The sequence below is a fragment of the Heterodontus francisci genome, unplaced genomic scaffold (assembly GCF_036365525.1).
Source record: "Heterodontus francisci isolate sHetFra1 unplaced genomic scaffold, sHetFra1.hap1 HAP1_SCAFFOLD_1637, whole genome shotgun sequence".
Lineage (NCBI taxonomy): Eukaryota > Metazoa > Chordata > Chondrichthyes > Heterodontiformes > Heterodontidae > Heterodontus > Heterodontus francisci.
This window is the reverse complement of record NW_027141234.1, coordinates 25,675-41,946: the sequence shown is the minus strand read 5'-3', so window position 1 is coordinate 41,946 and position 16,272 is coordinate 25,675. Positions and strand designations below refer to the sequence as shown.

At 46.9% G+C, this 16,272-nt stretch overlaps 1 protein-coding gene across 3 annotated transcripts in view; it reads left to right on the top strand.

The window, feature by feature from the left end:
• The window catches only part of LOC137362503 (carnitine O-acetyltransferase-like), a 45,299-nt gene that overhangs the window by 6,666 nt on the left and 22,361 nt on the right, over positions 1-16,272 (top strand). For all 3 annotated transcript variants that reach the window (XM_068026888.1, XM_068026885.1, XM_068026886.1), the window contains 2 exons: positions 8,853-9,131; positions 11,192-11,310. In XM_068026888.1, coding sequence (XP_067882989.1) covers positions 8,853-9,131; positions 11,192-11,310 — 398 coding nt within the window. The remainder of the gene's footprint in view (positions 1-8,852; positions 9,132-11,191; positions 11,311-16,272) is intronic.

The window sequence follows — 16,272 nt, the reverse complement described above, 5'->3', positions numbered from 1 at the left end:
AGGCTGGGGGTGGGGATGGGGATGTCATTGGAGGCGGAGCTTACCCAGAACTCTCGCTCCTGATCACTGAGCAGCAACCACTGCTGAAGAATAATTGTGTGGATTAGGTCGAGGACCTTTTAGACCCATGCACTTAATGTTTCACAATGCGACTTCTACCCTGATGAAGTTTGGAGAGCTGACTGGAGTTCACAAAGTCACAATCACCTTATGAAAGACCTGACAGAAGATTCCTAGCTTCGATCTTCCAAGAAGCTCATGGGCAACCCAAAATCACATCTGCATGAACCATGGGAGATACAGATGATTAAGGCACAATGGAAAATTAACTCCAGTGTGCAACTGTGATCACCTAAAATAAACCATGTAAATGAGAAATAGTGGGCCAAATATCGAACCTTTGGGGTCTCTAGAAGTAACTGGACAGGAAGAGAAGTCATGGGATATTCTCTGACCATGACTGGATAAGTAAGACTGGAACCAGGCAAGTGCAGACCCACTCAGCTGGATGAGGATGATGTGGTCCACTGTGTTAATTATTGCAGACAAGTTGTGAAGGATGAGCAATTCTGCACATAGATGTAATTTGTGACTTGTGATTTGGGCCATTTCACTGTGGAAACCTGATTGGAGAGACAAGATGTGCATGGATTTGGGCAGTGGTAACATGTTCAAGGTCAAATTTTTGTGTAATACCACTGTGAAACATGCTGGAATGTTTTATGACAGAGGTAGTATATAAATGCAAGTAGCGAGTGATGGCAGATTTGAAAGGGGCGGTTTCTTAGACAAGAGTTGTGTGACCATGAGGTGGAGTGGTGCGAAATGAGAAAAAGATGCAAGTTCTGGACAAGGCAAGGTGAAGCTGGGGAGAGTTTGGCTTGGTGGGGAAGGCACAGGCAACTGAGTAGATTGTCTCAAATCCATGAGCTCTTTGTAGTAAGCTAGCAGGGAGAAAAGAAGCTGGATGTTATCTTTGCATTTCAGGATGATGCTAGAGTACGGAGCACTTTTGGCAGATGAGAGCTAGGCCTGATAGTTCTTGATGTTGTGTTCCAACCAGATACAAGGAAGTGATCAGAGAAGTAAAAGCAAAATACTGCAGATGCTGGAAATGTGAAATAAAAACAAGAAATGCTGGAAATACTCAGCAGGTCTGGCAGTATCTGTGGAAAGAGAAGAAGAGTTACATAGAAACATAGAAAATAGGAGCAAGAGTAGGCCATTTGGCCCTTCAAGCCTGCTTCGCCATTCAAAAAAGATCATCGCTGATCGTCTAATTCAGAGCCCTGTTCCCACTTTCTCCCCATATCCCTTGATTCCTTTGGAATCAAGAAATGTCCTTAAAAAATCTCCTTCTTGAATATATTTAATGACTTGGCCTCCAATGCCTTCTGCGGTAGAGAACTCCACCCTCTGAGTGAAGAAATTTCTCCTCATCTCGGTTCTAAATGGCATACCCCGTATCCTGAGACTGTGACCCCTGGTTCTGGACTCCCCAGCCATCAGGAACATCCTCCCTGTATCTAGCCTGTCTAGTCTTGTTAGAATTTTATAGGTTTCTATGAGATTTATTTATTTATTTTATTTAGAGATACAGCACTGAAACAGGCCCTTCGGCCCACCGAGTCTGTGCCAACCATCAACCACCCATTTATAGTAATCCTACATTAATCCCATATTCCTACCACATCCCCACCTATATTCCCCTACCACCGACCTATACTAGGGGCAATTTATAATGGCCAATTTACCTATCAACCTGCAAGTCTTTGGCTGTGGGAGGAAACCGGAGCACCCAGTGAAAACCCACTTGGTCACAGGGAGAACTTGCAAACTCCGCACAGGCAGTGCCCAGAATTGAACCAGGGTCGCTGGAGCTGTGAGGCTGCGGTGCTAACCACTGTGCCACCCAATGAGATCCCCTCTCATTCTTCTAAACTCTAATAAATATAGGACTAGTCGACCCAATCTCTCCTCATACATCAATCCTGCCAATCCAGGAATCAGCCTAGTAAATCTTTTTTGCACTCCCTCTATGGCAAGAGCATCCTTCCTCAGATAAGGATACCAAAACTGCACACGATACTCCAGATGTGGTCTCACCAAGGCCCTGTGTAACTGCAGTAAGACATCCTCGCTCCTGTACTCAAATCTTCTTGCAATGAAGGCCAACATACCATTCGCCTTCCTATCTACTTGCTGCACCTGAATGCTTGCTTTCAGTGACTGATGTACAAGGACACCCAGGTCTCATTGCACCGCCCCCTTTCCCAATCTATCACCGTTCAGATAATCTGCCATTCTGTTTTTACAACCAAAGTGGATAACCTCACATTTATCCACGTTATACCTTTTATTTATTAATTCATGGGATGTGGGCATCACTGGCCAGGCCAGCAATTATTGCCCATCCCTAATTGCCCTTGAGAAGGTGGTGGTGAGCTGCATCCTTGAACTGCTGCAGTCCATATGAGATAGGTATACCCACAATGCTGTTAAGAAGGGAGTTCCAGGATTTTGACCCAGCAACAGTGAAGGAACGGTGATATTGTTCCAAGTCAGGATGGTGTGTGACTTGGAGGGGAACTTGCAGGTGGTGGTGTTCCCATGCATTTGCTGCCCTTTTACTTCTAGTTAGTAGAGGTCGTGGGTTTGGAAGGTGCTGTCTAAGGAGCCTTGGTGCGTTGCTGCAGTGCATCTTGTAGATGGTACACACTGCTGCCACTGTGCGTCGATGGTGGAATGTTTGTGGACGGGGTGCCAATCAAGCAGGCTGCTTTGTCCTGGATGGTGTCGAGCTTCTTGAGTGCTGGAGCTGCACCCATCCAGGCAAGTGGAGAGTATTCCATCACACTCCTAACTTGCGCCTTGTAGATGGTGGACAGGCTTCGGTGAGTTACTGGCCGCAGGATTCCTAGCCTGTGACCTGCTCTTGTAGCCACGGTATTTATATGGCTACTCCAGTTCAGTTTCTGGTCAGTGGTAGCCCCTAGGATGTTGATAGTGGGGGATTCAGCGATGGTAATGCCCTTGAATGTCATGGGGAGATGGTTAGATTCTCTCTTGTTGGAGATGGTCATTGCCTGGCACATGTGTGACACGAATGTTACTTGCCACTTATCAGCCCAAGCCTGGATAATGTCCAAGTCTTGCCACATTTCTACGCGGACTGCTTCAGTATCTGAGGAGTCACGAATGGTGCTGAACATTGTGCAATCATCAGCGAACATCCCCACTTCTGACCTTATGATTGAAGGAAGGTCATTGATGAAGCAGCTGAAAATGGTTGGGCCTAGGACACTACCCTGAGGAACTCCTGCAGTGATGTCCTGGAGCTCAGATGATTGACCTGCAACAACCACAACCATCTTCCTTTGCACTAGATATGACTCCAACCAGGGGAGCGTTTCCCCCCGATTCTCATTGACTTCAGTTTTGCTTGATGCCATACTCGGTCAAATGCTGCCTTGATGTCAAGGGCAGTCACTCTCACCTCACCTCTTGAGTTCAGCTCTTTTGTCCATATTTAAAGCAAGGCTGTAATGAGGTCAGGAGCTGAGTGGCCCTGGTGGAACCCAAACTGAGCATCACTGAGCAGGTTATTGTTAAGCAATTGCCGCTTGATGACACCTTCCATCACCTTGCTGATGATAGAGAGTAGGCTGATGGGGTGGTAATTGGCCGTGTTGGACCTGTCCTGCTTTTTGTGTGCAGGACATACCTGGGCAATTTTCCACATTGCAGGGTAGATGCCAGTATTGTAGCTGTACTGGAACAGCTTGGCTAGGGGCACGGCAAGTTCTGGAGCACAGGTCTTCAGTACTATTGCCGGAATATTGTCAGGGCCCAAAGCCTTTGCAGCATCCAGTGCCTTCAATCATTTTGAACTCTGGGTGGGGGACAGACTCGGTGGGCCGAAGGACCTGTTTCAGTGCTGTATCTCTAAATCTAAAAAAAATTTCTTGATATCACGTGGAGTGAATCGAATTGGCTGAAGTCTGGCATCTGTGATGCTGGGGACTTCAGGAGGAGGCCGAGTTGGAGCATCAACCCGGCACTTCTGGCTGAAGATTGTTGCAAATGCTTCAGCCTTATCTTTCGCACTGATGTGGTGGGCTCCCCCATCATTGAGGTTGGGGATATTTGTGGAGCTACGTCCTCCAGTTAGTTGTTTAATTGTCCACCACCATTCATGGCTGGATGTGGCAGGACTGCAGAGCTTAGATCTGATCCGTTGGTTATGGGATCGCTTCACTCTGTCTATCGCATGCTGCTTATGCAGTTTGGCACACAGATAGTCCTGTGTTGTAGCTTCACCAGGTTGACACCTCATTTTGAGGTATGCCTGGTGCTGCTCCTGGCATGCCCTCCTGCACTCTTCATTGAACAAGGGTTGGTCTCCTGGCTTGATGGTAATGGTAGAGTGGGGGATATGCCGGGCCATGAGGTTACAGATTGTGGATGAGTACAATTCTGCTGCTGCTGATGGCCCACAGCGCCTCATGGATGCCCAGTTTTGCATTGCTAGCTCTGGTCGAAATCTATCCCATTTAGCACGGTGATAGTGCCACACAACATGATGGACAGTATCCTCAATGTGAGGGGGGGACTTCATCTCCACAAGGACTGTGCGGTGGTCACTCCGACCAATGCTGTCGTGGACAGATGCATCTGTGGCAGGCAGATTGGTGAAGACGAGGTCAAATATGTTTTTCCCTCGTGTTGCTTCCCTCACCACCTGCCACAGATCCAGTCTAGCAGTTATGTCCTTTCGGACTCGGCCAGCTCGGCAGTAGTGGTGCTACCGAGCCTCTCTTGGTGATGGATATTGAAGTCCCCCACCCAGAGTACATTCTGTGCCCTTGCCACCCTCAGTGCTTCCTCCAAGTGGTGTTCAACATGGAGGAGTATTGACTCATCAGCTGAGGGAACTCAGTAGGTGGTAATCAGCAGGAGGTTTCCTTGTCCATGTTTGACTCGATGCCATGAGACTTCATGGGGTCCGGAGTCAATGTTGAGGAGTCCCGGTGCAACTCCCTCCCTACTGTATACCACTGTGCTGCCACCTCTGCTGGGTCTCTCCTGCCGGCGGGACAGGACATACCCAGGGATAGTGATGGCAATGTCTGGGACATTGTAAGGTATGATTCTGTGAGTATGACTGTGTCAGGCTGTTGCTTGACTAGGCTGTGGGACAGCTCTCCCAACTTTGGCACAAGCCCCCAGATATTAGTAAGGAGGACTTTGCAGGGTCAACAGGGCTGGGTTTGCCATTGTCATTTCCGGTGCCTAGGTCGATGCCAGGTCCATCCGGTTTCATTCCTTTGTATTGACTTCGTAGCGGTTAGATACAACTGAGTGGCTTGCTAGGCTATTTCATAGGGCACGTAAGAGTCAACCACATTGCTGTGGCTATGGAGTCACATGTAGGCCAGACCAGGTAAGGACAGCAGATTTCCTAAAGAACATTAGTGAACCAGATGGGTTTTTACAACAATCGACAATGGTTTCATGACCATCATTAGACTAGCTTTTAATTCCAGATTTGTTAATTGAATTCAAATTCCACCTTCTGCTGTGGTGGGATTTGAACCCATGTCCCCAGAGCAATACTCTGGGTTACTAGTTCAGTGGCAATACCACAACGCCACCACCTCCCCCCACTGCATCTGCCATGCATTTGCCCACTGATCCAACTTGTCCAAATCACATTGGAGCCTTTTTGCATCCTCCTCATGGCTCAGAGTCTTCCCCCCCCCCCCACCCGCCCCCCTGCCCCAGCTTTGTGTTGTCTGCAAACTTGGAAATGTTACGTTTAGTTCCCTCACCCAAGTCATTAATATATATTGTGAATATCTGGGACCCAAGCACTGATCCCTGCGGTACCCCACTCGTCACTGCCTGTTTCAGCTCAGTGACGCTTCATCAGAACTGGATCAGAGAAGGCCTTGTCTGTTGTTGTGAGCACAGTTGATGGGATGGCTGTCAATAAAAGAATTTATATGCCTAAAGGAAGCCAGTGAACTCGAGACAGCAAGGCGAATTGAGATGGATTGAAATTGCTGAGGATGAGAAGTCAAAGCTGAGGGAGGGAAACATTGAGAATATATGGGTGTGGGTCTTGGGTGAATAGTGGAGAATGAGGATTTTAAAGGAGAGAGGTGGAACAAGGTAAAGTACTGAAATTTATATTTGAATATTTTGAGCATCATTCACTTTAACTGATGGAACATCAGTTAAAACTTTTTATGTATGTTACACAGTCTGCTTTGTCCTGCAGCAGATCAGCCTTCACAATTTTTTCAGTATATTCTTCAAAATTTCACGGATGAGTGAATAGACCTGAAGGAAAGCTGATTCTATCATGAGCCTGCCGTACTTAAAATTGCATATTCCACCAGGTTCCCTGCCCTTATTTGCTTTGGTACAAGTGTTGCGTCTCAAGATTCATCACTGCCTACCCTGACTTGTCGTTTATCCTTGACTACTGCCACCTACTTTCAAAAACAAGTGATCACACATTTCTGACGTTGATCACACATTGATACGAAACTTGGAAGCATTGTGAACTGTGAAGAGGATAGTGTAGAACTTCAAAAGAACATAGACAAGTTGGTGGAATGGGCAAACAGGTGGTAGATGAAGTTCAATGCAGAGAAATGTGAAGTGATTCATTTTGGTAGGAAGAACATGGTAGGACAATATAAAATAAAGGATACAATTCTAAAGGGGGTGCAGGAGCAGAGGGACCTGGGTGTATATGTGCATAAGTCATTAAAGGTGGCAGGACAGGTTGAGAGAACGGTTAATAAAGCATACAGTATCCTGGGCTTTATTAATAGGGGCATAGAGTACAAGAGCAAGGAGGTTATGTTGAACTTGTATAAGACACTAGTTCGGCCTCAGCTGGAGTATTGCGTCCAGTTCTGGGTGCCACACTTAAGGAAAGACATGAGGGCATTGGAGAGAGTGCAGAAAAGATTCACCAGAATGGTTCCAGGGATGAGGAATTTCAGTTATGAAGATAGATTGGAGAAGTTAGGACTGTTTTGCTTTGAGAAAAAAAGGCTGACAGGTGATTTGATCGAGGTATTCAAAATCATGAGGGGTCTGGACAGAGTAGATAGAGAGAAACTGTTCCCACTTATGAAAGGATCGAGAATGAGAGGATGCAGATTTAAAGTATTTGGTAAGAGAAGCAAAAGTGACGTGAGGAAAAACTTTTTCACGCAGTGAGTGGTTAAGGTCTGGAATGCGCTGCCTGAGAACGTGGTGGAGGCAGGTGCAATTGAAACATTCAATAGGGAATTAGACAGTTACATGAAAAGGAAGAATGTGCAGGGTTACGGGGAGAAGGCAGGGGAATGGAACTGAGGGAATTGCTCTTTCAGAGAGCCGGTGCAGACACGATGGGCCGAATGGCCGCCTTCTGCACTGTACCGATTCTGTGACGCAGTTGTATTTGGCTGTGATGCCTCTGCTGCTGAAAAACTTGCCAACAGTCGCCATCTGGGCTTTTGAATGAGGAATGGCTACATGGATGAGACACTGGAGGGAAGGAATATGAGGCAATTTGTTGTTTTTTTAATTGCTAACTCAGTCACCAGATTTGTCCTCCTGATGACAGCGTAAGTAACAGAGCATTTGGCAGTTTCTGTTTTGCCATTGAAGCCGATTGATGAGAGGCCAGTGGAGGTGGCTTAAATTAAACTTAACTTTCCTTCTTGAGCCCATTGTGACTGTGCGGGCTGTTTGAAAAAGGTATCCAGTTAGCTCTCCCCCACTGCTGTTACCCTGTGGCCCTGCAATCCTAGCTGATGTCCCTTTCAATCTTTCCTCCAACTAATATACCATTTTGGTCTGTGCAGTTTTTGTTTGTAACTAGGAGCCCTGACTCCTGAAACCATCCTCATTACACTCCACTGAACCCTCTCCAGCACATCAGTGCCTCTCTGAAGGTAGGTCATCAAACCGCATGCAAAATGCCCACCCTGCTTATCTGGGAGATGTTTGAAATAACTTGCTTAGAGTTATATTCCATTGCGTACATCCCTGGCCTGGAAAATCCTTGACAGGTGCTTCTCATTGACTGGAGGCTCAGAGTGAAAGGTCATAACGTACACACTGATTCGTTGTGTACAGTACTGTCTCCTATTCAAATGGACATAACCTTGTAGACAAGGGCAGCAATGCCAGGAGTACTGAGAGATTTCCTTGTAAACAGGCAAGGTTTTAGGATGCCAGAATTCTTTAATTCTTTCTTTTATCTTTCCTACTTTTTGCTCTCCTATAGGTGTTTATTATGTGTTGTATGAGGTGCGATATTTATTGTAACATGCCGTGAGATGAAATTGGAGATCCTGTTGACTCTATTTGTGTGGTTCGATGGCAGGAGACAGTCAATTGCTGTCCTCCACAACGGCCGTTGCCAACAACAAAAAAATCTTGCTGAAAATCAAATAAAAAGCAACACAAATCCCGGCAAGCATATATTCTAAAGAGGTGTACAGGCTTAAGGGCATTTCAAGGATATAATGCTGGAGCTGAGGCATATTATCTCATGTCTACGATCCTCTGAGATCTCCGTGCTGCTCCAATTCTGGCCTGTTGAGCACCCCTGATTTTAATTGCTTCACTATTAGTGGCCGTGCCTTCAGCTGCCCAGGCCCAAAGTTCTGGAATTCCCTGCTTTAATATCTCCTTAAGGAGCTCAGTGTCAAATTTTGTTTGGTTACCCTCCTGTGAAGCACCTTGGGGTGTTTTACTATGTTAAAGGCACTATATAAATGCAAGTTGTTTTTGTTAGTTTACTAAATGTTCATCTTCTCTTCTGTTTTTGTCATATTTAGCTCCGACCCATCTCATTGAAGCTTGGCTGCTTGGTGAGGCCGATAGCTCCTACAAAGCTACCTGGACGATACCTTGCCCATCAAAAATCTCTGCCTCGCCTGCCAGTTCCTCCTCTCCAGCAGACTCTCGCACGCTACCTGTTGGCCTTGGAGCCCATTGTCAGCCAAGAGGAGTTAGAAAATACCAAACAGATAGTGAAGGAATTTGGCCAAAGGGGTGGAGTCGGAGAGAGGCTTCAAGCGAGCTTGGAAAGAAGAGCAAGGAAGACTGAGAACTGGGTATGATTAAAGTTGCTTGGCTTACTTTTTTTTAAACTGATGTGCCCAAATGGAGAAAACAAATTGTGAGCTGTCGCTGGCAAGATTGAGGAGACCATCTCCTCAATGGCATTGTGTGTTGAGGTGTCAGTCAACTAAGGGCAGCCAAACATCTGGAGAAACCCTGGTGTTAAACTGACCATGTGATTGATTCAACAATTTGGAGACATACAGCACAGAAGGAGACCATTCGGCCCATCGTGTCTGCTGGCTTTTTGAAAGAGCTATCCAATTAGTCCCCTCACGCCTGGTCAACTCTTTGCCCATGACCCTGCACAATTTCCACTTCTCAACTATATAACTTTGTAGCTTATGTTGGAAGAAAAGTCTACCCCTGACTGGCTGTGGCCATGGTTCTGTTTTCCATCACTGTGTCCCAAATTGAATGGGTTGCAGACGGGATCAGTTCCCTACCTCGTGTCTGGATGTCAATGTGTCCTTTGCAGGTGTAGATCTTTCAAAATGGTTTCAATGGGGAGAGAAGCACGACGCTAGGCTTTGGTGAAGGAGGTGGATGTCTTGAGGAGGCAGTAAAGAACATACATCCCCAAAGATGCTCAACTAAAGAGGGATACTTATTATGGGATGGGATAGTGAAGGAAAGATGAGTTCTCAGATGGAGTGTCAGATACTAGTGTTTGACTTAGGAGCCTGACGACTTTTAAAAGGAAATCAGTAGGCACTGTTTTAGCAGTGACTGAGGGCCACAATTGCCAGATATGTGACACCATGGTGGTGCGATGCCCAGTACACTTACCACCTATCCCAAGCTCCCATAGCATCATATCGGCAGCCACAAATCTGTGTCTTGCTGTTCTCTGGCACAGAATGTTTTAGGGTGGGGTGTTCTTTCAACTTAACCCATTAAAACTTTCAGGAAAATGAAATGGTTTCAGTGATGGGATTAATGGAAGTCCTCATCCTGCTCATTCTCACTTTGTTACAGTAGATTATGCATTCTCAGCAAATTATTCCACTCTCCAATTTGGGACTGAGCCATTTTTTTCCCAGAAAGCCAGGTGGTGAAGGACAGAACTGGAGCCAATCTTTACACGCTTTAATAAGTTTTTATTTGCACAATACACATTACAAGTACATACCTCGCAACCTAGCCCCCATAGTTTCAGTCTGTTCCTGTTTATAGGAACACAAGTGAATCCCCAGTTAATGCCCACCACCTGCATGTAATTAACCAGCCACGTAGGAAGATCCCAGTTTCAGTCACAGATTGTGTGCTGAGGTAGCCTGTCTCAGCCAGGGGGAAGCAGCTGGGGCACTACAAATCTCACTTGTCAAATCTGAGCAAGGATACCTTCCCATTTTCTGGGGATAGTCCCCGGGCGAGGTACTGTGTCCCCAAATGAATATCTTAACTTTTAACGGTTGCATGGGTTCAAATTGGGAACCACGTAACCCAAGCTGCCCTGTGATTGGTCAATAAAGTGGGCCTGGTAGGCTGATTTGGTGGGAGGGCTGTCAATCTCCTGTTTTCATCCACTAGAAGAAATAGACTTTCTGAGAGACTTTAATTTATGCAGAGATTGCACTGTGTGGCCCCAGCGCACTTGCTCCTCACCCCCATCCAAATCCCCGACAGTCCTCAGATTGTGCACAGTTTTCCTGTGGAATTTGGTTGAAGTGAAAACAGCCCCGAAGCCAAAATGCCTGAGCAACAGGAGTCACTGATAACCAGACTAATGAGCAGGGGCTGTGTGGATGTCCCGGGTGCTGGATGAAAGTGCGGTCCGCAGACTTGGATGGTGTGGGTGAGGCTGTGTGTCCCTGGATTCTGTTTGGAGAATACAGTCACCCAAAGCTAGAGACAGAAAATTGCACTGGACTTCTGCTCTTGATCGCCATCCAGTGACTCCTGCTGGAAGTGTTTGCATGTACATGGGGATCAGACAAAGTTCAGCAGTGAAGCTCTTCACAGTTGGATAGCTTAACCCCATTTGCTGTCTAGATTCTCACGTGGCGATCGTCTCTCATAGCTCAACCCCTGTCTTGTCTTTCCTGCTCAGCTCTCTGACTGGTGGTTGAGAACAGCCTACCTGGAATACAGACTTCCTGTGGTAATTCATTCCAGTCCTGGTGTAGTGTTGCCAAAACAGGATTACTACGATCGTCAAGGGCAGCTCAGGTAATAGTGCGGCAGTGGACTGTACAAGATTCATCATAAAATCAGCCAAGGGTTACAGTCGGTCTTGGGCTATGTGAGAGAAAAGGTTTCGCTTCTGACTGGTATCCTGTATTCTCCAATGGAAAGTGCATATAGAATGACACATCATAGAAAGAGGCCATTCAGCCCATCGTGCCTGTGCCGGCTCTTTGAAAGAGCTATCCAATTGGCCCCACACCCCTTGCTCTTTCCCCATAGCCCTGCAAATTTTCCCTTTTCAAGTATTTATCTAATTCCTTTTTGAAAGTTACTATTGAATCTACTTCCACCGCCCTTTCAGGCAGCGCATTGCAGATCACAACAACTCACCACATAAGCATTTTATTCTCATGTCGCCTGTGGTACTTTCCCCAATTATCTTAAATCTGTGTCTCCTGGTTACCGACCCTCCTGCCACTGGAAATAGTCAGGGACTAGTTGAGACAGCATCGGACTTGGCTGTGAGGCTTCTCTTTTCACCCCTCTTTAATCACCTGGCTTTTCGATGCCTGCATTCTAGAATCCATCTTGCTCTTTGTGTTTAGTGTTAATATGTTTACTGGAGCCCATAGATAGCTCAGTGACTTTACCTGAAATCAGTCACACAAACGAGAGAAGTACTAGGTTCAATCCCCGATCTGTGCTCAGGTCAAGCTGTCAGCCAGAGTGAGAGTAGGGACACTGCAGTTGCCCTCTGTTCCCACGTAAGGATAAGAGAAATAATCAGCCGGGGCTTCTGATTTTTATTCAGGAATTTTCCCCCTCTTCCAACCATTGAACAACAACAACAACTTGCATTTATATCGCACCTTTAACATCCCAATCGTTCAAAATTTGACACCGAGCCATATAAGACAATATTGGGGCAGATGACCAAAAGCTTGGTCAGACAGGTTGGTTTTAAGGAGCAGCATAAGTTGTGCACTGTCTCCTCCCCTTATTATCTTATTCTTGCTCGGTCCTTCCCTCACACTGTCTCTCAATCCTCCCCTTATTGTCTTCCTCCCTCTGTCTTGCTCCTTCTGCTTTTAGCTTTCCCTTTTTGCTGTCCTCTTGTCCTTTTCGTTCTCAGTTTCCTTCTCTTGCTGTTGCTCAGTAGTCTCTTCTGTTGTTCAGCTTTCACCCAACCTCCGGAAATACCTAGGCCACCAGGCAGCTATTGCAGTATCCGCTTGGATTCAACCTTGGACTGCTGGAGCTACTTTTCTCACTCTGATCGAATTATCTGACCTTCACTGTGTCCATAACTATGTTTTCCTCTCTGCAAATTAAATTTACCTACTATATGTACTATTCTCAGGGACAGACTGCCTTCGCTGTGCCTCCCCTCCCCACCGACCCCCCCCACCCATGCCCCCTGGCCCCCTGTCCTCTGCCCCTTGTCCTCATCTCAGTGGCTGAAGTGTGAGTGCTTTATCACCACAAAGATTGCAACAATCCTGTTGGTTGCTACTGGCCCTTCCCCCACCACACCCCTGACACACACGCCCCCCCCTATCCTGAGCCGCCAACCCTCCAGAGTTCTCCTGGAGTCAACAGAATTAATAGATTAATCTCCAGGACACTGCAGCGAGCGACCCTCTAAGCAAAATTGTAGGGGCATTAAAAAAATGTTTGTTTTTATTCTCTCTCAACCCTTTTCCTCATTATTAGAAAAATACTGGAGGATGGAGAGAAGGGAGGATGTGTGGGAGAGTTGGAAGTGAGAAGTCATGTGGTGATATAGTCATTTACGGCACAGAAGGAGGCCATTCGGCCCATCAAGTCTGTGCCACCACGTAGAAAAGCAAGCTAACTCACTGATATTTTAGTGGGGAAATGCACCACCAGGTGTAACAAGAGAAACACAGACTAGGGAAATAAATTCCTAATTAAAATCACAGGTTTGTATCTGCTTTAGATTATCTGAGCTAGGGTAGAAATGTAGACATTGCAAATGTTTGGGGTAAGCAAGGTGTGTGTGTAAAGCGCGGATAAGTAAAGGAGCAGGATCGGCTGTGATGCCCTCACGTGGTCAAACAAGCCCAGCAGTGTAGATGGAAGCATAAAATTACAAAGGAATATTAACAGATTAAGTGAATGGGTAAAACTGATTTCAATGTCAGCCAGTATGAGGCCATCCATTTTGGACCTAAAAGGATAGATCAAAGTACTGTATAAATGGTGAACAGCTAGGAACAGAATATCTGAAGAGACTTGGCGGTCCATGTATATAGATCATTAAAAGTCATGGACAGGTACAAAAATAATCCAGGCAGCTAATGAAATACTGACCTTTATATCTAGAGAGCTAGAATACAAATCTCCAGGAACATGTCCAACCAGAGTTGCCAGTCCTGCTTCTATCACCAACCCCTTGATCAACTCATTGAGGTCAACTCTTCTGAGAGCCATCGTCTGTTCCTACACCCTGATCAGCACACAGCTCCTAGCCACTCACCAGCACCTCAACATGACCCCACCCCTCCCTCTCTCAAATAACAAAGAACAGTAGAGCACAGGAGCAGGCCATTCGGCCCTCCAAGCCTGCGCCGATCTTGATGCCTGTCTAAACTAAAACCTTCTAATGATACCATGAAACCATTGTCGATTGTTGTAAAAACCCATCTGGTTCACTAATGTCCTTTAGGGAAGGAAAGCTGTTGTCCTTACCTGGTCTGGCCGACATGTGACTCCAGACCCACAGCAATGTGGTTAACTCTTACATGCCCTCTGAAAAGGCCCAGCAAGCCACTCAGTTGTATCTAACCACTACAAAGTCTATAAAAAGGAATGAAACCGGACAGACCACCCGGCATCGACCTAGGCACCGGAAACGACAACGGCAAACCCAGCCCTGTCGACCCTGCAAAATCTTCCTTAGTAACATCTGGAGGCTTGTGCAAAAGTTGGGAGAGCTGTCCCACAGACTAGTCAAGCAACAGCCTGACATAGTCACACTCACAGAATCATACCTTACAGACAATGTCCCACACACTGCCATCACCATCCCTGGGTATGTCCTCTCCCACCGGCAGGACAGACCCACCAGAGGTGGTGGCACAGTGGTATACAGTAGGGAGGGAGTTGCCCTGGGAGTCTTCAACATCGACTCCGGACCCCATGAAGTCTCATGGCATCAGGTCAAACATGGGCAAGGTAACCTCTTACTGATTACCACCTACTGCCCTCCCTCAGCTGATGAGTCAATATTCCTCCATGTTGAACACCACTTGGAGGAAGCACTGAGGGTGGCAAGGGCACAAAATGTACTCTGGATGGGGGACTTCAATGTCCATCACCAAGAGTGGCTCAGTAGCACCACTACTGACCGAGTTGGTCGAGTCCTAAAGGACAAAGCTGCTAGACTGAGTCTGCGGCAGGTGGTGGGGGAACCAACACAAGGGAAAAACATACTTGACCTCGTCCTCACCAATCAGCCTGTCGCAGATGCATCTGTCCATGACTGTATTGGTAGGAGTGACCACCGCACAGTACTTGTGGAGACGAAGTCCCGCCTTCACATTGAGGATACTGTCCATCGTGTTGTGTGATACTATCAACGTGCTAAGTGGGATAGATTTCAAACAGATCTAGCAATGCAAAACCGGGCATCCATGAGGCGCTGTGGGCCATCAGCAGCAGCAGAATTGTACTCATCCACAATCTGTAACCTCATGGCCTGGCATATCCCCCACTCTACCATTACCATCAAGCCAGGAGACCAACCCTGGTTCAATGAAGAGTACAGGAGGGCATGCCAGGAGCAGCACCAGGCATACCTCAAAATGAGGTGTCAACCTGGTGAAGCTACAACACAGGACTACTTGCATGTCAAACTGCGTAAGCAGCATGCGATAGACAGAGCTAAGCGATCCCATAGCCAACGGATCAGATCGAAGCTCTGCAGTCCTGCCACATCCAGCCGTGAATGGTGGTGGACAATTAAACAACTAACTGGAGGAGGTGGCTCCACAAATATCCCCATCCTCAATGATGGGGGAGCCCAGCGCATCAGTGCAAAAGATAAGGCTGAAGCAACAATCTTCAGCCAGAAGTGCCAAGTTGATGATCCATCTCGGCCTCCTCCTGAAGTCCCCAGCATCACAGATGCCAGACTTCAGCCAATTCGATTCTCTCCGCGTGATACCAAGAAATGACTGAAGACACTGGATACTGCAAAAGCTATGGGCCCTTACAATATTCCGGCAATAGTACTGAAGACCTGTGCTCCAGAACTTGCCGCGCCCCTAGCCAAGCTGTTCCAGTACAGCTACAACACTGGCATCTACCCTGCAATGTGGAAAATTGCCCAGGTATGTCCTGTACACAAAAAGCAAGACAAGTCCAACCCGGCCAATTACCGTCCCATCAGCCTACTCTCAATCGTCAGTAAAGTGATGGAAGGTGTCATCAACAGTGCCATCAAGCAGCACTTGCTTAGCAATAACCTGCTCAGTTACGCTCAGTTTGGGTTCTGCCAGGGCCACTCAGCTCCTGACCTCATTACAGCCTTGGTTCAAACATGGACAAAAGAGCTGAACTCAAGATGTGAGGTGAGAGTGACTGCCCTTGACATCAAGGCAGCATTTGACCGAGTATGGCATCAAGGAGCCCTAGCAGAACTGAGGTCAATGGGAATCAGGGGGAAAACCCTCCGCTGGCTGGAGTCATACCTAGCGCAAAGGAAGATGGTTGTGGTTGTTCGAGGTCAATCATCTCAGCTCCAGGACATCACTGCAGGAGTTCCTCAGGGTAGTGTCCTAGGCCCAACCATCTTCAGCTGTTTCATCAATGACCTTCCTTCAATCATAAGGTCGGAAGTGGGGATGTTCGCTGATGATTGCACAATGTTCAGCACCATTCGTGACTCCTCAGATACTGAAGCAGTCCGTGTAGAAATGCAGCAAGACCTGGACAATATCCAGGCTTGGGCTGATAAGTGGCAAGAAACATTCGCGCCAC